Source organism: Paroedura picta, chromosome 4 (assembly GCF_049243985.1).
Source record: "Paroedura picta isolate Pp20150507F chromosome 4, Ppicta_v3.0, whole genome shotgun sequence".
Lineage (NCBI taxonomy): Eukaryota > Metazoa > Chordata > Lepidosauria > Squamata > Gekkonidae > Paroedura > Paroedura picta.
This window is the reverse complement of record NC_135372.1, coordinates 73,521,221-73,548,358: the sequence shown is the minus strand read 5'-3', so window position 1 is coordinate 73,548,358 and position 27,138 is coordinate 73,521,221. Positions and strand designations below refer to the sequence as shown.

Sequence of the window (27,138 nt, the reverse complement as noted above, 5' to 3'; positions counted from 1 at the left end):
AAATGCTGATAGGATCACTGGGCTGCTCTAAACTTATAGGGATGTCAACTGTAAAGGATGAAGCTGTATTTATGCACCAACCCAAAAGGCTTCATGGCCTCTTTTCCAAAATTTCTGTATTTTTCTATACAGCTATATAGTAATAATTTTCTAAAAGGTTACAGAGCAGGTTCAAGGTCTTACAATTGTATTGGGGAGGGAGGAAAGCATGGCAACATAGTTTCTGAATTAGACAACCTGTGAAGTTAGCGGGAGACCGTGTATCATACCAAGGGGCTTTTTATTGATCTGTCACTCTCTGATTAGGTATTTGCTCTCTTTTCCTTTTTGCTGATCACAGAGGCGCAGTCCGGTAAGAGGTTGCATGACTTTTTCACGCTGAATCAATAGCAAAAGTGACTTGGCTTGATTGTGTTCTACTTTAGCTGGGTTTGTGTACTCACAGCAAATATATGTCATTATTGTTCTCTCAAGGGGAAGTAGCAATAATTACAAGAATACTGATAGGGGCTTTCCGCACCGGGATCCTTGTAGCAAATTGTTTGCTGAACGAAAAATCGCCATTTTAAATAGTGGAATTCGTCGTTATGCATACCTGCCTTTGTAGTGGAATCCAGTTGCGTTTCTATCGTTTCCCACAAGCTTCCGGTCTTGGCAAAAATCGCTAGAAAGGAAGCGCTATTGCCAAGCTCGTCCTGCCCCTGGCCATCAAGCAGCCAATGGGCGGCCGTTAGCATGCTCCCAAACAGCCCCTTTCCCTTTAAGAAAGGTTTTTAAAAAAAACACACACACACGTTGCAACAAATATGCATTGCTTCATTGCAACGGAGAGACCCATCCAGCTGGCAGGTGTGTTTGAGCTGCCGTTTCATTGTTGCCACGCTCCTCCCGAGTGAAAAAAAAATCCCCCCCCCTCACGGGCACGATTTTCGGCCAAAAACAGTGTGAAAAATAAAGGGAAAATACATCAGCAAACGGGCTTCTCTGTTGTTTGTGCTTAGTGACTAAACAGCTCTGAAGAGGGACTGAAGCCGGGGAAGCCTCTAAACGGAGGCTCGCCGGTGCGTTGATCTCCGCTCGCTCGGAGAAAAAAAAATGGCGATTGCTTCGCCGGAAGATCAGAGGAGAGAGCCAGGGGGAGGGACTTTGTAGAAACCACAACAATGGTAACGCACAGAACTTTCCCGCTAGTGTTGCAGATTGGTTGCAGGAGTGTAGCGCTTTCCGGAGGGTGAATCCACTTTTGGGGATTTCCCTGAAAGTGCTACAAGGAAGCGCTTTTTGCGGATCAGTTTCAGGTGTGTGGCAGATTGTCAACGACGTTGTGCATAACGGCAAATCAGTAGCGTTTTCAATTGGCAACCATTGTGCGATTTTGAAGGCGTGCGGAAAGCCCCATAGAGTAGGACCAGAGGGAGACATGTTGCTTTTGAAGGTTTTAATCTAGTATTTTATTTTCACCATAGACCAGTTGTAGGCAGTATAAACTCTATTTCTGCCATGGATTATTGTCAGGATTTCTGTCTAAAATAAAGTAATTTGCTAGTCATCATGAGTGTAGAGAAGAATTTCTAACCATATAAGGACTTGAAGGCAAGTGAAAAGAAATCCATATTAAATGTATTTAAACTAATTCTAAGATGGGCTTTACAGCTTTTGGTCTGACTTGAAACATTTTGTATTTAGCTTTAGAGTGCCCAAATAGGAATATATAAGTTCCATACAGCATATCTATCAGTAGTGACTTGGTACCCACTATGGTCAAGCGATGTTTGAAATGAGCCTGAGCCTGTAGCTTACGCTTGGATTTAAAGGAGAAATTTTGATGGAGCTTTATTGTGCTGGGTTCCATTAGCAGGAGCTGTTATGCAGTCAAATAATATGCCTAGCAGATCCTGTAGAATATATTTGGGTGGATTTCAGAATAACAGAGATTCTTGCCAAGATTTCCGGTGACAGTCCCTTAGCTTTTGTTAGGAAACATTTTCCATCTTCATATTCTATGCAGTCCTCCACCTAGCATGCTGTCTATAGTTGTTTATTGCTCTTCTTCAGACTTCAGGTTCACTACCTCCTATCTCCAGCACAGCAATACATCTAAAAGAGCAGCTTTCAGAGGGAGTGTTATTCAAAGTAAACAGGATGTTCATGAGCAAGATCAAAAAACTCTCACCTAGGCCATCCATGCATTCTGCAGGAGTGTGGCATGGCTAAACTGTAGCATACAGTACTTAAAATGGTGAGAACTATATGAAGACCAAGAATGCAGTGCATTTGCTATTTTTGGCTGGTATTGTGATAAATATCTTTAGGAAACCTCCATGGAGATATGCCTTAGTAAATCCTTCCAATCCTTTTCCATTTGAATTACTTTGCTTTATTGTTGGAAAAGAATTTTTTTTCAAAAACTTAATCCAGTGTTTCAGTGTAACACCAAGCAGGAGTACACAGTTATGGAAGGGTAAAAAAAAAGAAAGTATATGAATCAACAAAGAGAATGTACCAAGAAGTATGCCAAACTATATGTACGAAAATTAATGTATACTTTTAGTTTAGTGACATTAATGTCCATTTTCTGTCTTGCTAATCAAACCAGTCTTTTTATGCATGTTATAAATATATTTGTTTCATCCTGTTTTGTATTCAATTTTAGGGTACAATTAAAAGGAATTTATCCAGTAAGTATATATACATGTATATATATATATATATATGGTTGTTTTTTTTTTAAACCACCCTTGTAGAACCCTTATAGCTATAGTGAGCCAGCTTGGTGAAGCAGTTAAGAACAGTTGTCTCTGATCAGGAAAAATGGATTTGATTCCTTGCTCCTCCACATACAAATGGCTGGATTACCTTGGGCCTGTCACAAATCTCTCAGAGCTCTCTGAACCTCGCTTACTCCACGGTACCTTTTTCATACTGGTGGCACCCCGCCAGACTGATTGCCCTGGCTGTCCCCAGGTCCAGACATGGGAGCATTTTATCACTGGACCTGGGCTGATTCTGCACTTACTTTTTCCCCCCCTGCTGTGGGTCCTGATGAATTCAGATCAATATGAACCTGAGTCTTTGTGCCCCCCCCGACTTAAAACAAAAACCCAGCGGCACGTGAGCACAAGGGTGCTCATCCTAAAGGGGCGGGCGGGTGGGTGGGTGGGTGGGTAGGTGGGTGGGTGGGCGGGCGGGGGGGGGGAGCTGAGACAAGCTGAGCCAGCAGCAGCCTCACACAGAATAAGGCAAATCTCTGATGCAAGAAGTGTGGATTCTGGAGCACAGTCACCTTAAACCTTTAAAAAAAAATCTTGGGAGGAAAATCTTGCAACCCAGAACTAGGAAATCTTAGAACTGGCGCTCAGTCAATTAGGGACAGACTGCTTCTCTACAAGAATGGTGAGGATGTTATTCCAGGAAAACACAGATCTGCAATTTAATACTGGGAGCCCTCAAAGTAGCTTGATCAATTATACCAAGTTTTCTCCGCTTCTGGATATCACGGGGGAAAGGTAGGGTCACCACAGCTCAATCAGATTGGTTGCAGATGGGAAATTTAAATTGCCCAAAATCCAAATGGAAATTGCATTCAGTGGAGATGGCAGGGACTGAATCAACCTGGGATTTGAATAAAAGCTCCATGCAGATTCAGCCCTGGTCTTCTGTGTAAGAGCATGACCATGATTGCTGCCATTTGTGAGAGGACCATGGTAGATGAGACGTGCTTGCACAGCAGCCATCAAGGTACCTGCAAACATGCTCATGAGGCATTATGAGCCTGGAGAACACTACAAAGGGTTTGATTCTGTAAAGACTGCCTGCTGTAAGATTTATTCTAAGGACCACTGCTCTGATATCAAAGGATCTAGAGTTCCCTCCTATCTTTTCTGCAGGAAAAGAGAATCTCTTAGCATGAACTCCTATTCTGAAGAAAGACAGAAGGGTATTCTACTTGCCACTGATGTATTAGATGAAATAACTTCTTGTGAACAGCAGGCTATGTATAGGTAGGCAGAGAATCCTAAGATTAGTTCTCTTCTCTGTTCCTGGGGTTTCTTTTGTTTTGTTAATGTTTTATTACAGAAACTAGATATAAAGCCTGTTGTACTTTTAAATACAACGGGCGCTAGAAGGAGGGGAGGAGGCCTTTTGGGCCCAGGGGAAGCCCTGCTTCCCCCCTCTTCCCCCCCCCCGGCCGTGACGTGGCCTTCCCCCCAGGCCCAGAAGCTCCTGGGACCGGGGGGGGGGGGAGGCCTCCTTCCCTCCCCTCTCCCTGGCAGTGGCCCAGCCTTCTCGGGCCTAGAAGCACACCTGGGGCCTCTTTGAGGCTGTGGGTGTGCTTCTGAGCCCGGGGGGAAGACCTCCCTGCCCCCCCTACCCCCGGTGGCAGCCCGGCCTTCCCCCCGGGCCTAGAAGCACACGTGGGACCTCTTCTGGGCCTGGGGGGAAGGCCTCCATCTGTAGTCACATTGTGGCGCTGCTTCCCTGTCACTTTCTGGGCTGTCCTGGTGAGGGCCCAATTGGCCCTCACCCGACTGGCTAGAATTCTTATCTGTCCTGATGAGGGCCCAATTGGAAGGTGTTTTGTGCCTTCTGATTGGGCCCTCACCTGGACTGGCCCACCCACTCTCCACCCACTTAGGCCTTAGCCTTTTATTTAACAGTGACCCACTGTTAAAGATAGTGAATGTTTGAAGGATGGGCCCTTTTTCAATAAAGGTGTCAATTGCTACAGGCTGTATCTGCTTCCTATCCAGTTTGGACAGGAACATAAATCCTTTAGAATGTTCTCCTGCCTCTCCAAGAACAAAAATTTACAGTAAGAAAATTTCCCTTTCTCTGTAACTATTGAGTAACTATTGAGTTGTAAAGGAAAGGCATTGAGGAGGTTGACATTCCATTATCTGTACAATTTTGGTAGAATACCTTATAAGAAAAAAAACCTTAGACTTTATGTGCTGTGTGCCAGGTGAAGAGATAGCAAGACCCAGACGTTCAACACCAACTCCAGAACTTCTAAGGTCAGTATTTTAAAAGTGGCTTATATCTTAATATTACACTTTCCTTCCTTATCAAGTCTAAGGCTTACTGTACATTTGTTTTCCTTTAAAAATTACTATACTACATTACTTTTCACCACTGATTTGTGAAGTCTTACCAATCATTTACTACATACAACTTTGTGTACAAATCAGTAGTTCCTTTTTTGAAGTCATAAATTCTATATACAGCCTTAAATTGTCATAATCATAAATTATTTAATAAATTAATTTTTTTCTAGCAATAGAATATGTTCTCTCATCCAAATGTACTGAGAATTACTGCTAGGGGGGAAATTAGATAATTTAAAAAGGCTTTCTACCATCTCCACCAGGCACAAAGCTGGCGCCCTACCTATCAGCACCCAACCTGACCATCATAATCTATGCAACAGTCACCTCCAGATTAGACTACTGCAAGTCACTCTAAGCAAGGCTGCCCTTGTATCTGATCTGGAAACTTCAACTGGTCCAGAATGCAGCTGCCTGTGTCCTTACAAGAACCTGGTGGAGAGAGTACATTCAACTAGTGCTCTCCCAGCTCCACTGGCTCCAGATTGACGACCACATCAGTCTCAAGGAGCTAGTACTTAACTTTAAGACCCCAAAGTTTATGAAGGTCCTAGATAGTCTATCTAGGACCTTCATACATGAAGGACCATCTTCTCCCTTATGCCTCCCAGAGGAATCTGAGATTGAGCATACAAAATCTGCTCAACTTCCCCGGCCCCAGAGAAGTCAAATTGGCCTCAATTTAAAAAGCCCCTGGCACCAGCCTGGTGGAACACTCTTCTGAATGAAATCAGGGTCCTGCAGGACCTAAGGCAATTCTACAGGGCCTGCAAGACAGAGCTGTTCCACTAGGCCTATGGTTGTAATCAACAGAATACCACCAACAATCTGGCTTCCCTACACGTGCATCCACATCACACTTTATCCCCCCCCCAAGAGAAGGCAGTAGCTTTTTGACTGTTAAATGTATATTAGATTTTAATGTAAGGTTTTAATTCTATTTTATGTTGCAAGCTGCCCTGAGCCCTCAAAAATGAATATATACTACAAGCAGAAGGCTTTTACAGCCTTCTAGTTTTGGACTATGGTATAGTTTGCCTAAGAGGAAGATAATCTGTCTTCTATAAACATGCTTTGGTGCATCTGTTGTCAGCAGAGGATACTCTCTTTGGAAAGCTTTGGCTTAGAATCATTGTGGGAAGGGGGAATGAAGACAAAAATTATTTTGACGAAATGTGTTATCCTTTATCATCTTGAGACAAGCCTGCAATTAACAAAACCACTTTGCTTGCTGTTGCAATACACAAGTCCCAGTATAAATCTGAGTAGAATACAGTAGAATTGCCACAGAAATCACATTTAAGATGTCATATTCTTTACCTTCTGCTGTGAGGAACTTTGGTTTTAAATAAATGAAAGCCCCTATTAGACTCTTCAAACTGCATTATTTAGAAACACTGTCCAACAAAGAAGTCATTTCCAGAATCTCATGCTTTAATTTGTGTCAGTGACTGCCTAGAAATCAGTCTCAATGGCAGTTTCATTGTTAAAGCACAGCTATGAAAAAACAGGAAGATGGAAGTGTCGCTGAACAGGCTGAGCATGTCAAGGCATTCAGTGAAGGCCCTCCATATCAGAATGTGGTAGACCCAGGTGGGTTTTTGTGCCACACCTGTCTAGAAATAAAGTTCTGCTGTAAATTTAAAAGAATGCTAGAAGAAAAACAGCTGTAATCAATGATAATTAGTTTAGTATAATTAAGTGCAAGGATCTCTCTTGGCTGCTGTTTTCCCAGGCCAAGTTGGTGCACTGAGTACAATGTAGCAATGTACATTTGCAGATTTGACAGAGACAATGTGTAACCAGTGTTTTGGGATCACCAGTCAAGAGAGCTCCCTGAATACTGCAAAATCAAAGCTCTGTCACCACTGCTCAAATAGTTCTTCAATATCTATCTTGTGCTACAGCAAAAAAGCTCCTGAAGATCCTGCAGTCTTAGCACCACTATTTGGCCCACCACTAGAGTCTGCATTTGAGGAACAGAAGTTGGAAGGTAAGTGGGAAATCCAGAATTGCTGACTGTACTATGATCGGTTAGGTAACTTCTTGTATGCAGCTTTCTGTGTCAAAATCCAGTAAGAACTGAAGACATGTTTTTATTCATACTTTACATCATTTTTTAAAACATGTTGTTGCCTATCTTCATCCTGTGGCATGGGGTGGGTTACAAATTGAATAAACTGATAAAATAAATGCAAAGCAGATGAATTGTATATCAGATAAAACATGTCAGACTGAGGACCCATAAATACATGCTTTGAGTGGTGAGTCTGATATGGATCAGCAATCACAATAAAAAATTGTGAATAGAAAAACCACATTGGAAGAATCCCTTCTTCCTGTCTTCAGCAGGTCTCAGGGTTTGTTTTTGTTTTTTTTGGGGGGGGGGGACTGGCACAGAATAAATTGTTAAATTAACTTTGCTTGCCAGAGCCAGCTTGGTGTAGTGGTTTAGAGCAGCAGCCTCTAATCTGTAAAACCAAGTTGGATTCCAACACCTTCACATGCAGCCAGCTGGGTGACCTTGAGCTAGTTGAAGTCCTGTTAGAGCTGTTTTCACAGAGCAGTTTTCTCAGAGCTCTCTCAGCCCCACCTATCTCACAGGGTGTCTGTTGTGGGGAGAAGAAGGGAAAGGTGCTTGTAAACCTCATTGAGATTCCTTTGGGTAGTGAAAAGCGGGGTGAAAAAAACAACTCTTCTTCTAAATTGGTAACTATGCTGGTAGTTATTTTAAAGTAAAAATTAGACATAGTATTCAGGTTGAGTTGGGGAAATGCATGGTGAAGCTGAGTTTGCATACATGTGGTCTTAAAATACCAAGGGTAAAGGTAAAGGTATCCCCGGTGCAAGCACCGGGTCATGTCTGACCCTTGGGGTGACGCCCTCTAATGTTTTCATGGCAGACTCAATATGGGGTGGTTTGCCAGTGCCTTCCCCAGGACCAAGGGTAGAGAGATGGAAAAGTCCCAGGACCAGAAAATACACACATGCTGTGAGAGTGAAGTATGACATGTCAGCTTAAATCTGTCTGTGAGTTAATTTTGATACAAGAAAAATAGGGAAGAAAATGCTTAACAATAGCAAGGTCTAACTCCCCAAGCAGGAAGCATCCTCTCTGTAGCAGCCTTACTTTGTTTCTAGACTTGTCTAGAAATAAACATTACCTTGGGGGTCCTCATACAACAAAGCCTTTTCTTAACCATTTCTGCTCTGAGCTGAGAACATAGGCAGTTGCTGAATTCCTATAGCCCAGTGGTCCCCAACCTTTTTATCACCGGGGACCACTCGACGCTTGACAGTTTTACTGAGGCCTGGGGGGGGGGGGTAGTTTACTCCTCTACTCTCAACCACTGCCCTAACGGTCTCTGATCGCTATGGTAATGTTTAAACATCCCTTCAAAATAAGATATAGATACGTGACAACAATGAACATAAGGAACATTTTATTTTCATGGACATTTTAACTCATGACAATGACAAATCAATGGGAACCCTGAGCTTGTTTCTCTGCAACGAGATAGTCCCATCTGGGAGTGATGGGAGACAATGACACCCAAAGTGTGTTGTAAAGGGCTGGGGGGGGGGATGAAGTAAAGGGCCGGGGGGGGGGGGGAGAAAGCGTCCTTCAAGGCCCACCTCCAATTAGTCGACCGACCACATGTGGTCCGCAGCCCACAGGTTGGGGATCGCTACTATAGCCCATGGGGTGAAAAACCTGGACTCAGGCCAAGCCAAGGTGATAGTATGTCCTGATGCACCTTTTGTTGAATGTCCTTACTCATTAGTATGAATATGTGAAAGAAAACTAAACTGCAGCATTGAATTCGGATAGGACATCAGTATCTCAGTATCCATCTCTAGATTCCTTTTCTGTATATGAGGGACTCCTTATTCTTGACTCTTAAAAATCAATTCAAATCTCATTATAAGAAAAAAAACTCCATGCCCTGTAATGCAGTGCAATGCAAATGTCTTAGTTGCTTGCCTTAAAAAGCCATTGCTGTCTGTATCAAACTTCTGTGCATGTCTGCAGAGTGAAAAAGATACATGCAATGGCAGCATTCTCCACTATAGAGAAAAATCTGTGCTTTAAAAATTAACATTCCAAGTAAACTGCACAGATCTGGGATTTGTAAAAGAGGAACTATAGTTTGATTAAGTCCTTATGTTACTTCTGGATTTGTGTGTGTCATATATGTGTGTGTGTGTGTGGCTTCAGCTCCCATAGATCAACCTGACGTATGGGGTTCAGTGCAACCAGCAAATCCAAGCGTAGAATCTCCACCACGACCTTTTCCTGCTGGAAGTAAGTTTAAATATCTTCTATTTGAAAAATTATTTCCTGGGTTTTATAGTCTGTGACTGAAATATTAGATAGATGCAAGTAGCACACAGTTGAGGGCTCATTGTTTATTGCACTGTCATGGAAACCAAGATATCTGGGTTGAATAATGCATTGGAAACCCAGCTTTCAACACTGGGTGAAGAGGCTGTGCTCAGTCCCTGGAGAGCATAGCATCCATTTGTGATCTCAGTTTTCAGTGTTAAAGCTGATTCCCAATCGGAAGCATAATCTCCTAGCAACCACAGCAGTATGCCATAAATACAGTAGCTCCCTAATGACTACTACAGATTTGATTCATGGAAAACCGGAATACAAATTTTAACATAATTTTAAAACATTTCTGATAACCCGTATGCTTCACAGCAGGGGTAGTCAAACTGCAGCCTTCCAGATGTCCGTGGACTACAATTCCCATCGACATCTGGAGGGCCACAGTTTGACTACCCCTGCTTTAAAGGATGAAAGCAAAAGTGCTGAAGACAAAAGTTGTCATCTCTTGAAAAGTATAGCACCACCGAGTCAGACTACATATTTGTGATTAGGTTATCTGCATATCTTTTTAAAAAATGAATTAACAAAACACATACAACATTTGTACCTGTCCCTTTTTTTCTTGTGGACCTAATTGCAGCTTTTGGAATGGGGGTGGGTGGGTTTGATATAGTTACAGGTAGAAGGTTAATACTTTTGGCTCCCTATGACTGTCTCTGACCTTTAATGCAGCTGTGCAAAGCTGCTAATTATTTTTTAAACCTGCTGAAAATCCTAAAACCAGATCTCCTGTGTCCTGTCTTGTTTGATGCACAACTACTCTAAAGGGGTATTTTGCAGTACTGAATGGGTTTCACTTACTAAAATGCTGAACAGGTCTGGAGACATTTAGGTCATCACCCTCTACCCTGTGCTACTTCCTACCTTTGCTAACTTGTTAGTGCATATTTAGAACACAAACTTAAAAATGGAGTCACCGCATGCTGCAGCCTATACTATCACAAGAAGAGCCTTAGGAACAGCAGCTGTCCTTCATCACTGGTGCTGAGATACTCAGCTCATTGGAGGACATGACAAACATTGTGGGTTTGTAAGGTGCCACTGGACTCTAAATTTGTTCTTATGACTAGAACCGTTCAGCTATAAGAGAGAAGTTCTGCCAAACCATCTGTTTCCCGGCCCAGGAGTTCAGCAAATTAGTTGTGTACAACTAGCACAGCTTAAGGACCTCCAGCGGTTGCCAGAGATTCATCTACTTTTCACTGCGGACCATGTTCTCCCCTTGCATAGTTTCAACCACCAAGGTCATCTTTTCCAGAAAGGCACTTTTCCAGTGTATTAGATACTCCAGCATGAGACAGGTGGAGTTCCAGTGAGTCACTGTGTGGCCAGCAGCTGTGGTAATTCCTTGGGGCTGGGTTTGTCCCAGGACATCATGAGACCCCAACCTTGCCTGGATTTACTGCTTTTTTCATCCTCACAGGAGCCAGCCAATTTACCATTAGTTGCAGTGAAGGACACATATCAATTGTGTGTTATGAATGCAAACAACTTTTATTGTGAAATGCAGACAGTAGAATTTAGAACACTTCTAAAATGAGGGACACACTCAAGGCAGAGCCTTTCACTTTTAATCTACACAGGGTTTCCAGGATGCACAAATACAACAGTAACAAGTCAAACAAATAAGAGCACAGTCTACAAACCAGTCCAGAGTCTGATAACCAAAGGATCAGTCCAAGGGTCAGGGGAATGAGGGTCCAGCATTCAAGATCCAGGGTCTCCAGATATAAAAAGCAAGCCCAGGTTAAATAGGACAAGGCAGAGTAGCACTCTGTTTATTAAACAAGTCAGCTCACAAAAGAGATAAATAGTAAACTTGCTTCCCTACCTAGCTTTGCTCAGCATGTTCCTTTTAACTGCCTCCTTTGCTGACTCCTCCCCAAAGCCCAGATGTCAGTTCCTCCTAGTGGATTCCTAATCCTACAGGTGTAGGTCCTTGCTGTTTTCTATCAGCCTGTCAGTCTTGAGCCTACAAGACTCTGCTTCAGAAATCAACACTGATCATTGTGTGACTAGACAAGCACTCTATCCTCTCTCTAAAGCCATCAAGTGCTCCTTCCCTCTTCTGCACTCTCTTGCTCCAAGAGACCCTGATATCTCAGTGCACTTCCTTTGGATTCCTGCCAGAATGAGACTGGCCATGGCCAGGAAGTGTTCTTGCTTCTCCTGTGGGGTCTGTTTCTGGGCCCAGCTGCTCAGGTGGGTATCCTTCCAGTTTAGGCAACTCCTCCAATTCCAAAGAGGAGGAGGTACTGGCTAGCCCATGACAGTGAATTATTACCCAGGGGTAATAATGATCTGGCCATGCTTCAACAAAATACTGCCATGTCTCTGAATAGCAGTGATGCATATTAATTAAACTGTAGTAATTATCTGTTAAAGCAACCCAATTAGCATATTATGTCTTGATAAAATAACAACTGTAATCCTTATCTCTGGTTCTTTGCAGATTAGTAATAGGTGTGCAATTAATCTTACCTAAGAATGTGCCATTCTTCTTGCAAGAATCATTTGAAGGGGCTTTTGTGTGTGTGTCATGCTGTCTGTAAAACATCTCAAATAACTAAGCAAAGAGAAAAAATAATTATGTACATAGGCCAGAATGAATTCATTAGTGAAGATCCAAAGATAGAGGATAAATTCCCTTTTGATTTCAGAAGAATTAAGATCATTCCAGTTTTTTCTCTTGTTTTTCAGCATGTATTGTTAACCACCTTGAAAATAGTTTCAGAGGGTATCCAGGTTGGTGTGTAGTAGCATAACTAGAGTCCAGTCCAAGAGTTCTTTAGAGACCAGCAGGATTTTGGGGGTAGAAGCAATCAAAGCTCCCTGGTATTTGTAATCTGACATAGGGGGGGTTTGACCCTTGAAAGCTTCCGCCCAGAAAATCTTGTTGGTCTCAAAGGTGCTACTGGACTTGAATCTTGCTGATTCTCAACATTTGTGGAGTTGTGCTTCTGCCCACCCACATCATTAGTTCATTGTTGATTTCATGGCATTACCTTTCCTTCTAAATATAGAATAAATAAATTAGAAATTGTATATGCAATCCTCCTAAATCTGCTTTCCTGAAAGGATGCCCCATTGAATAAAATTGAACTCTGTTCTGAATAGATCTGTTTTAAGATTGCTTCTTTATCTAGCCTATTTTCTTTAATTCAGGATAGGTAATCTATCTGTGGCAATAGAAAAGAGAAAGTGTCTAGTAGCACCTTAAAGACTATCAAAATTTGTAGCACAATATGAACATTTGTGAGTCACCACTCACTTCTTTAATTCATTCAGCACTGTCCTTGAAATTACATATGCAAGCTTAATACAGTGCCATTTATAGAATTTTCCAGCCTACCCCTTCAGGTCCATGATTCTTCTTGAAATTCAGTTCCTGAGGGTAAGTAAACACTTGCACGAGGGAAAGGATACTTATGACTCCTCTGGAAACTGCCCGGAAAAAAGTGCTGTAAAGAATCAAAATCTCCTCCTCAGGGTCTCTGGTCCCAAAGAGGTAAAATTTGGCCTCAACCACGGCCTTTTCAGGATGGAACACCCTACTTAACAAGATCAGAGCCATGCAGGAGAGCCTGCAAGAGGGAGCTGTTCCACGAGGCTTATGGTTGAGGCCTAGAAATTATATGAAGAACATTCTGGCCTCTGCCTAAAATCTACTTATCAAATAAATCCTCTAAGAACTTTTATTAACTGCCCTCCCCAGTTCAGTTCTGTTTAGTTTTAATTCTCTGTAAGGAAGACAAGGCTTTTAGGTGTTTAAAAATATTATGTTAATATTTGTAACTTCAATTTAATTTATTGTATACTTAAATTATGTGCTTTAAACATGGTATTTGAATTTGTTGTGATTTGCCTTGAGCCACTGAGGAAGGATGGAATACAAGTACAAATATAATATAAACAATAAATAAATAAATGGATAAATATATAAATAAATGTATTCTTTTTTTAAGTGAATTAAAATTGTTTTAAAAATCTTTTTACATTTACATGACATCCCCTGGTGAGATCTACTGGAGTGCTAGAAGTCAAGGATGGGAATCAGTGTCTGTTGTTTTCTTATCTTGTTTTTTTAAACAAGTCCCCTATGTGAAGAGATGCATTTGTGCAGCACTTAGTTTTAGGAAGTTTAATTTGCTCTCTTGAAATGACTGAGTTATAGATGACTTGAAGATCTTCTCCTAACTTATAACTAAAATATTTGCATCTGTCTCTCTTCACAGCACCTCCACCTCTTCCTCCTAAAAATATCCCAGCTACACCTCCCCGCACTGGTTCTCCTTTAACTGTTGGAGTAGGTAAGAATATCTGAAACAAACGACTACTGGTTCTGCAGACAGCACTGTTGATTTCAGTTTGAGTCCTGAACTTTGAATGCTAGCTAAATGTAAACCCTATACAATGAAATCCGTTTTATGCGTACCTAACATCCATGCATTTAATATTTCCACTCATTTGCTAAAAAGTCTAATACAGAATCTTTTTTCCACAGCCTGTGAGATTTTGAAACTTTTTACTATCATATGATTAAAAATAGCACAGGCTTACCACAGAAATATGATTCTAGTGGTAATGTTTTGTATCCATTGATTTCTCAATAATTTTGTTAACTCCCAGCTGTGTTGCACCCAATTGTATTTAAGGAAAGAACCTGGGAAGCTTTAGTTAGGCTATCAATACATTGAGGGATCCTGCTAGTAATTGGCAGGAGCCCTAGTTGGTAGAATAAGAGTGAGCTTGACCTGCAAATTAGGAGTATAATGACTGTAGTGAGTTAATATAATACTGGAATCGTCATTGAATAAAAGGATGTTGTGGCATATAGAAACAGGAAACAAGGTGCTTGTTTAGGTAAATAATTCATGTTACAAGTGAATACGCTCATGCCTGAGAGTGCTCTTGCTTTGAATGAAATTTATATATATGGTCTGCATGTTCAATTAGGAAAAAAATCAAACTAAGGCTTTGAAAAGTTAATCGTGATGCAGAACATCAACATTATCATGCGCCAGACATGGCATTTTAACTATTTCCCTACCAATATATACATTTTCAGCTAAACCCTTTGTACTTTATGCATCAACTAGCAGTGAGGCATGTTGGAATGCAACAGGCACTAGGTAGCCTTCTCGGCCCTTGCCTGACGGCGGGGAGGGAGGTTGAAGGAGCCTGCAAGTGGCTCTCCTATTGGGAGAGGTGTTTGCTGGCTCTCCCACCCCCATGCCGTTTCTTCAGCCAGGACGGGGGGGGGGGGGTGTATCTTGAACTATCTAAAGCCTCCTGGCATGGGTGGGGCTCTGCCTGGAGGCCTTATCGGTGATACTCACATTCAATTATAGGTTATAGATATTGTATTCATATACACACTGCCACTTATCCCAGTATGTTTACTGTTTGGCAGATGTCACATATGTCTTCAAAATTAATTAAATATATATCCATATGAGGTGTTTTATTTCCTAGGATAGCTACACATACACACAATATATGTATTCATAAAATATAGATTTTGCTGCAACAAGATATGAAACGTCATGTTCTCTAACTTGGAGCATTCTGAACTTATAGATAAAAGTTTGAGATATGAGTTCTCAAAACCAGAGCAGTTCCATTTCCTCATGTGTGTGCACAAATTGGGTTCCCAAGAGATACCTGCCCTACTTGTTCCAGGCACTTTACAACTACAGATGATAAGATTAACCCAACTATGTCCTGTTTGATATTTGATCCCTCTCTATTTCTTGGAACATTAATTCAATTGTCTCCCAACAGAGCATTCAAATTTGGTAGAGATAAAGCCCCAGGGATAAAGCAAGAACAGTCTTCTCCTTATTGACCCTCTCCTCCATTTTTCTGTACAGCTTTTTCCCAGGACACACAAACACTAAGGGGGAACATGTGCCATGGGTATACACTTTGAAATTTAGACCTTGGAAACCTACATTCGAGGAGCTTAGTAAGGTTCTCTGCTGCCTGGAAACTATGAACAGTAGGGAGGGATGATTTTAAAATACACACTGCTTTGATTCAGAGATCTGCAGAAATTTCATACCCAACTATTTAGCAGATGCTCAAACATGTGCCTAATCATTCTCTATAGTGATAGTAAACAATATCACATTCAAGAATCTATCTGCACTGTAATACTGAGTAACTTTGGTTTAAACCCATTAACTTCACAGGGCTTTAATTGCAGTAACTCTTTATAAGACTGCATACATTTAAATTCTTCATTGTGGTATGCCCACAAACACACTCATTTAAATATAAAAACGGAGGGGGGTCGTCTGAAATGCCATCAGAACACTCATTCATGGTCCCACTGGTCATGCTAAATCTGATGCAAGCCCACTACTAACCTTGGGTCACAAGATATGAGCTAGTAAATGGTAAAGGTATCCCCTATGCACTGGGTCATGTCTGACCCTTGGGGTGACACCCTCTAGCGTTTTCATGGCAGACTCAATACAGGGTGGTTTGCCAGTGCCTTCCCCGGTCATTACCGTTTACCCCCCAGCAAGCTGGGTACTCATTGTACCAACCTCGAAAGGATGGAAGGCCGAAGGTCCCAATAATCCCTCATTACAAGCTGTATATTTGATAATCATGAAATGAAGAACTGATTACAATATGCAATCCAGAAAAAGTTAGACTTAAACCTTCTTCATTTTCTTTGGCTAGTCAACACATGGTCATTTGAAATAACTCATACAGGGCACTTTTGAGTGTTTCTTCATGTTAGGCTGGAAAGGAAAATGACTGTACAGGGCTTCTGGATCATTGCTCCAAAATGCAAAGTAATAATGTATACATTATTGCATGGAATATACAAAATGCTTTCTTACCTTGATATTAGTGCAGGGTTTTTTTTTAGCAAGAGACACAAATGGAAAAGTATAAATTCTGTTGCTGCTTAACTGTAGCTGTGTTCAATTAACTTTGTTTTTCTGTTGACTACAAAGGTACGCTTACCCTAATAACAGATATTAATGATAAGAATGTGTTACATTAAAATCGCACCATAGGGTATCATGCTAAGCACAAATATGCATGATGTATTTATGTTTTCAGCATAAATATTCATATTTGCATGAAAGTCATCATGTTTGAATTTCAGGAAGCTTGAAATTCTTGCTTCTAATATTTACTAGGAACTCACCAAACTGGTTGAGTTGCCCATGTTGCTTCCTAAATAATGATATATTTGATTTCAGTATAGTTACATGAAACAAAATATGTAGTCTGTGTAACATTTATTGAAATATGTATTTCATACAATCATGTTATGTAGATATGTATGCACATGAATTATCTCCTAAGAGCACCTTATAATATTAAATGTCTGTGCTAGGTTAAAGCTAATTTTAAAAGCCCCATACATAAGTAGAACATTATACAACCTAGCTGTACAAGCTAATGTTAAAAGTTTAAAATCAACTACTTTGACCACAGGAAATGAACAGACAGCAACAGAGGTCAAAAGTGACAAACTACCATCAATCAATGACTTGGACAGCATTTTTGGTCCAGTATTATCCCCCAAGTCTGTTGCTACTAACGTGGATGATAAGGATAAATGGATCAGTTTTTCTGATCCATCCCCGGAAAACGTAACTCCAGAGGTGACTTCAAGGGAAAAAGTGGTGTCCCCACCAGTGGCATCAGAAACTCCAGATGAGCCTCCAGAGGCTGAAACCTCTCACAGTGTTCCATCTCCACTCAATTTAGAAGAGGTTCAGAAGACAGTTTCTGAGCAGACCCACGTTAAAGATGATAACTTAGCATCAGCAGCATCTCCTAAAGATTTTGGGGTGGGACAGAGAGCAACACCACCTCCCCCTCCACCACCTACCTACAGAACAGTGGTGTCATCACCGGGACCCAGCTCTGGCGGTGGCACAGGAAGCACCAGTGGTATGTTTAAACAGCTTTGAGTGTGCTTCAGTGTGGCCTTGAATGCTGCCATGTAAACACAAAACCTCTTTAGCTACTCTTAGTTGGTTGGCTTTTAAACATCAATCATCCCCTTTGTTTGATTGTACTGTGCCCAGTGGCTTTTTTATTCAGTGCTCTTGTGGTCCAACTTAACCTTGAACCCTGATAATGTGTTCTTCCTTCCCTGCCATCGCTGAATGTCTAGTGTGTTATGGGGGAGCTTTATTTCCTTCATACCACATAGTTAAAACAGCTGTCTGTTGCTTCAAATGAGTATTTCTCTAAGGGGGAGGGGTTGTTGCAGGGTGAGCTCTGTTCCTCTCTCTTCACTCACACAGCGGTGTTACCTGTCAATGGGCTGAAAGATTATAGTGATCATTCTCTCCCCACCCATGCTTCAGGCAGGCTGTCTGCTTTGGTTTGGTTTTGTTTCTCCACCTTCAAGTGCCTGCATGTTTATCTACTCAAAGGTCTGTTCACTGCTTTTTTTCCACTGTATTTTTATTAGAGCAGAGTTTGGGGGAAGAGAGAAGTATCTTTGTAACTGATACAATGAGCACTATGCACAGCCTAGTTTGAGAAGGGAAGGAAGTTGCTTGATCATAGAACTATAGAGTTGGACAGAGCCATACAGACCATGTAATCCAACCCCCTGCTCATTATAAGTATCCATTATCTCTCTCTCCAGTTGCTGCTTAAATACCTCCAATGATGACTCACACAAATTGTTGTTAGATGCAAAGCCATGTCTGACCAATCGCAACCCCATGGACAATGATCCTCCAGGTCTTCCTGTCCTCTACTATTCCCCGGAATCCAAATTTACTGTATAAATCCAGTATCTACTCCAAATCAAAAGAAGAAGCTCCCTCTATGCCCAGTCTGGACAACAAGAAAGTACATATGTTAGATATCTGGTTGGGATGCCATGAAATTCACAGCAAAAATGTTTGGTATCTAAACATGCTATGATTAAGTTACAGTGAGCCTGTGAACTGATATGTTCAAAGCTCACACAGAACAGCAGCTACCAAACATGTATTGGGGAAGATGCAGAACATACCCAAATATGCATGCTTACACACACCCATCAGCCTTGGATGTGGTATAGGGGGACACCTTCTTTGAACCTCTCTGATTATGTAACCATGCTTCCTTTCTTCCTTTCTGTCCCAAATGGAGAGTTGTTTCTCTCCATTGGAAATGTAGATTTCCAAATGTAGATTGCTGTTACTGAATTGAGACAAAGCTTCAGTAGAAAGTAAGACTACCTAGCAAGTCTACTGAATACTAGTAAAGCTCATAAAGAGTGAATGTTGCTTAATGATTGGAGAAAGAGGAATGATATTATCAAAGAAGACATTTTGTTTCTGAATTGTCTTCAAAGCTAATGAAATTTGTTTCAAAGTAGTGTCTTTTCTCTGGAAACAAATTCAAGATTAACAAAATGAATAGACATGCATAGCAATTTGGAGTTCAATTGGGGGTTTAAGTGAAAGATCATCTAGTGAACCAACTACTAGTGGAATAATTCCAATGTACTGAAAGTGAAATAAAGATTTCAGAACACAACTTCCCCACTGAGTCCTCTGCCTTCTGCTCCAGGGGGGTTAAGGAGCCCTCGAACTGTTGGAGGATACAGTAGGTTAGGGATATTCCCTTAGCTATAAGAACAGAAGTACCTTTGCACTGACGGAAGACATTTTTCATCCCAGAGTTTAAGGAAATAATAGCAATTTCTACCCTATTTTACATGGTATTTTAAAATTCACCATTAATTAAATATTCTGTAAATTTTCTTTTATTTTATGACAGTTTGGAGACACCCCTAGTTGTACAGAGACAGGGCTTTTCCATGGGGGCAACTCACCTTTGGAATGCCTTCCCAACTGAGGTTTGCATGGCTCATACCTTACTCTTCTTTCAGTGACAGACCAAAACACTTCTTTTTACTCAGGCCTTTAGCTAAGTAGTTTAATTCTTTTACAACTGTTTTTATCATTGGCTCCATGTTGAATTCTGTTATTAAATATTATTTTATACAGTTGTTTTATGCTGTTTAATGTCTTGGTTTCTATTTAATTAGCTGTTTTGTGTTTTATTTATTATTGATGATTTTAATGCTGTTTGTATGGTTCTGTTGTATTAGTTTTATTTTGTGAGATGCACTGAGGAGGTCTCTGAATTGGTAGCAAATTCAGTTTCTATGTATATAAATATTGCTCTGCTGGTGCCCCTAGGATAATATTTTATCCCATAAATATGATGGGTGTATTCTCCTTTCCATTTGGGTGGAGTTTCATAGCCCATTCTTCTAGTGTTTTGTATCCTCTGTGCAAGTGGGTTGCATGTACTTCCATGAATTTTTTAATTTTCAATTTTTAACAGTAACAGTGGTTTGTATCTAACCATCTATGCATAGGAGGCCCACAGAGTTTCCCCCCATTCTTCTGTGTTCTATAGCCTTTTCGAACAAATCATTCTCAGGGTTGCTGGACCCCATGAAGGATAAGATGTACAGGTGGAGGGGTGGCTGGACTGAGGTCAAGGAGCTGAAGTTACTTTCTTTCAATCTAGCCATGCTTAAAAGAGGAGGCGCAGTTTCACCCTGTTCTGCCTTCTCATTCCAGACCCTCCCAACCAGCATTCAGGTCCCTTGGCAATGGGAATGATCCCTCTGGGGATCAGAAGGGTTCACAGAAATGGCAAGGTATAGAGAGATGCAGGCCAGTTTTCCAATTCCTGAAAATCCAAATTTCCAGAGATTCCAAGAACTTTATAATCAACATAGAGCACCCTCAAAATGATTCAGTGATGTGAAATGAATGATTTTGTACAGCTTTTTGAGATTTGGGTTTTAATAGTGTGCTAAGCAACAAAACAATAGTTTGGAATATGTAGCATTTTCATTGATAAGAAAATTTTAAACTGTTGGCACTTTTCTAAGAACATCTGGGAAGAGGAAGTATTTAGCATATGCTTAGTAAATGAAACATCTAATAATCATAAGTACTGCAGTATTCTTCAGTTCATATACTTTGTCCCCTGATGGCTGTGTGACAGGAAGAGAAATAACTGTGCGCTGACTGCATGGATTTGTGTTATCAGTTAGTGGGTGGATCCAGCCACCCTCCAAAGAGTTCTCCTCCAGCCTCGGGAAAGTTCCTTCAACTTAGGAGGCTTGTCCTTCAACAGAAGAGCCACTTAAGTTAGAGGAAAGCACCTTAAGGTGTCACAAAGCTTCAAACTTTACTCCGTGGAGTAGTGGAATAGGGATAGGATCCACCCTTGAACAACATTATAATCATAATGTTGATCTGATAAACCTTGTTTGATATTGAAGCATTAAGATGGATATGGAAAATATGAAGGATCTTTGTTTCTTGTTTTAAATACAATATAGTCAATTACTTTCCAGAAATTGTTCTTTTAACTTTGTGAAAGAGTGAGCCGAACTAAAAATATTATACATTGAAAAATAAAAGTGGAAATATTGTTAGAAATAGAAGGAAAATGTTTTAGGACCCCTTTTGATATTATCTTAGCTACTTCCTTTGTCCTCCTGGAATTCTGGAAGTTTATAGTCAATTGGGAAGAATCTTTGCCATGGGAACTTCTCATTCTGTAGTCTTTCCAATGCTAGAATGAGACAAAAATAAGGCATGAATTCCTGTTGTGTGATAGTGGAGTACTCAAAATATTGAGATGTGCAGAAAAGAGCTACACTGATATCTCAGAAGGTAATCTCAAGATTATCCTGTAGCATTCTACCTCCAGTGATAGGCAAAGACCTGAAATTATATAAATTGGGATGGTATTGATCAGTGTAAAGAACAGTTTTAAAACTGAGAATTTTTTTTTCACGGCATGGTGCTCCCTCCTCCCGTGGCTCTCAAGCCTAGCTGCACTGTGGGGGGGGGGAGGTGCGGGCGCAAATGCGCATGTGCGACAGCTCCCATCCGCAGCACGGCGCTGACCAGAGGGTGCAAACGCGCAGGCACGGAGCTGCCGCATCTGTGTGTTTGCACCCACGTCTCCCCCTTGCAGCGCCGCAGAGGGGAGGGAGCACTGCACCATGGGGGGGAGGTGCGCTGGCGCCTCCCTCTCCCCCGGGTCCCTGGGCCTCCCTCTCCCCCCCCCAGTCCCCGTCCTGAAAATGGTTGGGGACCACTGATCTATACAACCCCTCCCTTTCCTATTCAACATTTTGTGGATATTGGTTTTAACAGTAATAAATTGCTGTGTGTGTGTGTGTGGGGGGGGGGGGGGGTAATGTAAGCAGTCCTCTCACCAGTCTAATTATCTTAATTATTCTCTGATTGGCTAGCATCTTCCAATCAGAGAAAAAGAACTGTGCAGAGTCTGTCCATTTCACTGTCACCCACTGTTCATTAAGTGTCAAGGTGCTCATTATAACATCATTGCTTTCTGTAACAGCCCCAATTACATGCGCATAGCAAGAACACATTGTGCCTTTAGACCAAGAAGATATTAAGGAAAGTGCAAGCTCCAGGGATGCCCCAAAAAATCAGGACAATATTTTGTGTTTGTGTGTGTGTTTTAGCAACTGTCATCTAAACGAAATGCCATTTACTAAGTGCTGCTCTCTTATTCAAGTGAAGGTAGTTTATATAGGAGCAGCCTGTTAACTGCAGCCACAATGTCTTCTTTGTTTAGTGCATGAGCAAACTCAGAAGCAGAGGCTGATGCTTTTTTGATTTTATTATAACTAGTTATTGCCTTCTGGACTTTCTTTATGCCGTTCCCATCCACATGTACAAATTGACTTGTCATGCAGTATTTTCCCAGATGACGCAAAAGCTGTTTGGGCAGCTGTTTGCTTAATGGCCTGCTACGTGTTGGAGGGTGTTTCCCTGGGGCGGGGGGGGGGACTGCAGTGTGAGAGCGGCCTTATAGCATATTTACAGTGTATATTTATTTCAGGGTCATCATCTCCTGCTCGCCCTGCAACCCCACTAGCAGCCTGCAGCAGTACCACTCCCCCACCTCCTCCACCTAGACCACCATCACGTCCAAAATTGCCTCCAGGAAAGCCTGGGGTTGGTGATGTGGTATGTGTTGCTTTCTTCGTAGTATATATTTTCAATTCTAATATGATACTGACAAACAGAGATGGACAACTACATTCATAAAGTAATGAGTTAATCAACTCCTTAGCTTGTTTTCTGCTTCCCCCTTCCTTGAACTTGCTCACATAATAAACTTGGAGAAGAAGAATTTAATGTTTGAAGGCACAGTTTAGTTTGGGGAAACTTTTTAAGATGTAATTTATCAGGTCAGAAAACAGTTTGGATATAAAACACACATGTAAGAATATACATGTGTTTGAATGACAGCGTTTGGAGCTGTACTCTTCAACTTGGCACCTAAGAGTCCTGCCGCTGTATTTCCTGGTGCTCTCTTGCTGCATTGATATAAAATTCAAAGGATCTTGAATGGAACAGAAGAAAGGGAAATTAGGGTCATCCACTACCAGCTGACTAGTAAAGCACTGTGCTTATTTTGGACAGACAAGAGAGGAAGAGAAGGCGATTGTAAGCTGCTTTGAGACTCCTTTGAGCAGTGAAAAGCAGAGTAGAAAAAACAAGTTTTTTTTTTGTTGTGTGGTCTGAACTTGGCCATATATTTTCTTGTATGTCTGAGCTTGGCAAGGTGTCCTTTGTTTTGTTTGCTTAGTGTATTTTTAATCCACATTTCATCAAGGAGCTCAAGTCAGCATTCCTCCTCCATTTTGTCCTATTAACAACCCCATGAGTGAGAGAACGACTAGCCCAAAGTGACACTGTATGTTTAATGGTAGGTGGGGCTATGAACCTGTGTCCTAACACAGTGTTGTAACCCCTATATATCCTATTGACCTGGAACAAACCCTCAGCTTACTTGGAGTATCTCAAAGCTAAGTGCTGATCTTGGCTGTGCTCTGCCACTTCATGTTTCAAAAAAGCTGGACAAACATTGCCTTTGCATATGCTAAGGGTGCCACTGGATCTTTGTCAAAGGAGGATGTTTGGCATTAAATCTAATGTTTTGTGGCGGGGGGGGGGGCCTCTGCAGCAGCTATTTTGTGATAGTGGTCTGTGATGGACTCACACAGATAGGAACCCAAAGGGAGCTATATAGAACCTAGGAATCCCTAGTGGGAGGGGGGCACTGCAGAAGGAGAAGGGGAAGTGGCAGTCGCCTTGGAGGGCTCTAATGGAGAGATTTCTAAGGGCAGAGAGTGTGAGTTGAGAAGTCAGAGAGAGAGGGAGTCATAGTATTGTAGAGATAGCTGAGGAGGAAGTTTAGTGGAAGGGTTTGGATATAAGAAATCATCTGGCCCAAAGAAGGACAAAGGCAGGTCAGCGCTGCTCATGCTATTAGACTTCACAGCAGCATTTGACACAGTTGACCATGAGCTTCTAGCTCACCACCTCACCGACACTGGGATATGGGGGACAGCCCTCCAATGGCTGATCTCCTTTCTCTGGGGTCATGGTCAGAGAGACACAATCAAGCCACCACCAGCTCACATGTGGAGTCCCACAGGGAGCAATCCTCTCTTCAATCCTATTTAACATCTTCATGTACCCTCTTGCCCAGCTGGTGTGGAGGTTCAGGCTAGGATGTCATCAATATGCAGATGACACTCAGCTCTTCCTCCTGATGGTTGGCTGTCCTGATTCATCCTAGAAGCCTTAGCCAGATGTTTGGAAGCAGTGATGAGGTGGCTCTAGCAGAGTCATCTGAAGCTTACTATGGCTAGGCAGGAAGGATCCAAGCGAGGAAGCATGACCTCCCATTCTGGACAGGGTTGCAACTATCTGTGTTTCACTCCATTAGGAACCTGGGTGTGATCCTGGACACTTCCCTCACTATGGAGGCACAGATGCCATCTGCGCCAAACCAAACTATTAGCACCCTGCTTGGCCCTGAAACACCTAGCCATAATGATCCATGCAGCAGTCACCTCTAGATTGGATTTCTGCAACTCAACCTACACAGGACTACCCTTAAACTTGATCCAAAAACTACAACTGGTGCAGAATGCAGCAGCCAAGGTCATCACAGGAACACAATGGAGGTCCCACATCAGGCCTGCTCTCCAACAACTGCACTGGCTACCAGTTGAATTCTGGATCAGAGTTAAGGTTCTGGTAATCACCTTTAAGGCCATATGTGGTCTGGGCCTAATGTACCTAAGGAACCACATCACTGTCTATACCCCCAAAGAGCTCTATACTCCCCCATTTCCAACTGACTAGTGATCCTTGGCCCCAAGGAAGATCGTCTGACCTCAACTAGGGCCAGAGTTTTCTCTGTCCTGGCCCCCACCTGGTGGAATGAGCTCCCAGAAGAGATCAGGGCCCCAGAGCTATCACAATTTCGTAGGGCATGTAAAATGGAGCTCTTCTACCAGGCATTTGGTTGAGGTTGACCAAACCAACAACATCCACTGAGCCCCCAATACCCATCCCCAGAAACTGACCAGCCTGTGGAATCATAGTCAATCAGGTTAATATTGTTACCACCAGTTATTGGAATATTGTTAATATTTTTGAAACCACTACTGTAACTGTTGTTTTATTTGATGCTGTTGCTGAATTGTATTATACTTACTCCTATGTTCTCCCATGTTCTGTGTAAACCTGTTTTTTCCCCATGTTCTATGTAAACATCCCTGAGCTGCAAGGGAGGGCAGTACATAAACATAAGAAATGATAAAATAAATAAATACAATAAAGATGGGGAAAACTGTGGCTGCCTCGGGACTCACAGGCAGTACAGGCTTAAGGAGAACCCAAGTCTCTGACACAACAGACAGTTGAATCTGAAAGCTCGGATAGGGTTCTTAGTGAAACAAGTGATTTATACGCCTTATATGAAGTAACAGCCTATGAACTTATTTCTAAACCTTATGTTGAACAATTCAATAAACCTTTTCTTAACAAGTTAGAATTGAGAGTCATGAAACTCCCCTTCTTCCAAGAGACAATTGCATCCAGTAACCAGAGTGAGAATCTCACACCATCATATTGAGAAATATATTCTTTCCTAAATAGTGAAAACATTACATGGTCATTATACTGTTGCTCAAAATTATAAAATTCCATGGGCTGAACAAAGTTGGGGGGGGGGGGGGGGGGCTGATCAAGTGCCTGATCCTGAAGCATTCTAAAGCATTTGTCAAATACGACAGGTCTAAAAGCATAGAGTCACAGGAGTGTCGTATAACTTTGGCATAGCCAGCTGTGACTTCCAACTACGTGTAACTGTCTCACAATCTGTGGCAGTATAGATGTTTTAATAATTGTTCAAACTCAAATGCTTTTTTTATGGAGGGAAAAGTGTAACCTCTGCAGCACCGTTATATTGTAAGATAGCCTTCAAATTTCCTTTGAAAATTCTGAAAAATCCAGCAGTATGGGTTCTCATGGTGAAACTATCTTATTATGGACAAATTTACATGAATTTTGCACATTTTCATTACAAATTAAATATTTCAGCCTTTCAGCTTTAGACACTTTCTCCATTTAGTCTTAATTAATTTGATTTGTATCCCCCCCCCCCCCCCCGCCTAGCTATCTCAGGGCGGGCAGCAGCAATGTGCACAACGTTCCACAATAAATTGCATAATACATCATGAAACAAATTTCATGATAAATTTAAAGTTTGAAATTATTGCCTGCAGCCAAACTATTTGTCAGAAAACTCACTTTGGTTGCTGGCAGCCAACCTGGAGTAGTCAGGGAAAGTGGGGGAACGAGAGGAAGGAGGCCCAGTAAGATGTAGCTCTGATTGGCCTCGTCTTGCAGACCTTTTCTCAACAAAGCTTTGCTAAAGAAAACAAGGGGTTACCAGCAATAAGGGTGCAGTGAAACATGCAGTCATCCTCTAGAGCAGGGGTAGTCAACCTGTGGTTCTCCAGATGTCCATGGACTACTATTCCCATGGGAATTGTAGCTCATGGGAATTGTAGTACATGAACATCTGGAGTACCTCAGGTTGACTACCCCTGCTCTAGAGAAACCTTATTTGTGAACAGCAGCTCAAAATCAATGTCTGTAGATCTTTTTAATGTCTTTGGATTAATGCTAGGTGTCCCCAGGAGCCTAGGTAGATGGCATTATAGATTGAGGAATATATAATCTGAGTTCATTCATATTCAGTAGAAATGATGACAGTTACATTTTTATTTGTGTGTGTGTGTTTTTTTGCAGTCCAGACCTTTTAGCCCACCGATTCACTCTTCCAGCCCTCCTCCTATTGCACCTTTAGCTCGTGCTGAAAGCACCTCGTCCATTTCGTCTACCAACTCCTTGAGCGCAGCCACTACTCCCACAATTGGTAAAAAAAAAGCTTTTGTCTTTTGAAACACAGTTTTTGTGGGCTGAATTGCTTCTTTATTTCTGAAACCCCTTATTTGGTTATGTTTTTTGTTGTTTTCCGTTGTCATGTTCATGTTATGTTAAAGCACTTTTTAATTATGAAAGAAAATTGCAATTTTGATGAACTATAGGCTGACTGTGTGATATCTAGCTATCTAAAATGGCCAGGATTGAAGGGGCTATGCGGACACATCTTCTGCACAGTAACCTATTTTTTCCTAAGCTACCCATACAGAAAGTGTCCCCAGTTTATTTTTTTTCAATTTTCTGGTGTTATCAAAAGGCATTTTTGATGGAATCT

At 41.6% G+C, this 27,138-nt stretch overlaps 1 protein-coding gene across 12 annotated transcripts in view; it reads left to right on the top strand.

Annotated features, from left to right (window-relative positions):
• SGIP1 (SH3GL interacting endocytic adaptor 1) overlaps positions 1-27,138 on the top strand; it is a 157,899-nt gene that overhangs the window by 84,454 nt on the left and 46,307 nt on the right. For 8 of the 12 annotated variants that reach the window (XM_077333419.1, XM_077333418.1, XM_077333416.1 and 5 more), the window contains 8 exons: positions 2,654-2,678; positions 4,964-5,015; positions 7,013-7,098; positions 9,325-9,411; positions 13,737-13,811; positions 16,966-17,427; positions 22,393-22,520; positions 26,670-26,796. In XM_077333419.1, the coding sequence (XP_077189534.1) occupies positions 2,654-2,678; positions 4,964-5,015; positions 7,013-7,098; positions 9,325-9,411; positions 13,737-13,811; positions 16,966-17,427; positions 22,393-22,520; positions 26,670-26,796 (1,042 nt within the window). The remainder of the gene's footprint in view (positions 1-2,653; positions 2,679-4,963; positions 5,016-7,012; positions 7,099-9,324; positions 9,412-13,736; positions 13,812-16,965; positions 17,428-22,392; positions 22,521-26,669; positions 26,797-27,138) is intronic. The other 4 variants (XM_077333421.1, XM_077333420.1, XM_077333423.1 and 1 more) reach the window with 1 other exon arrangement.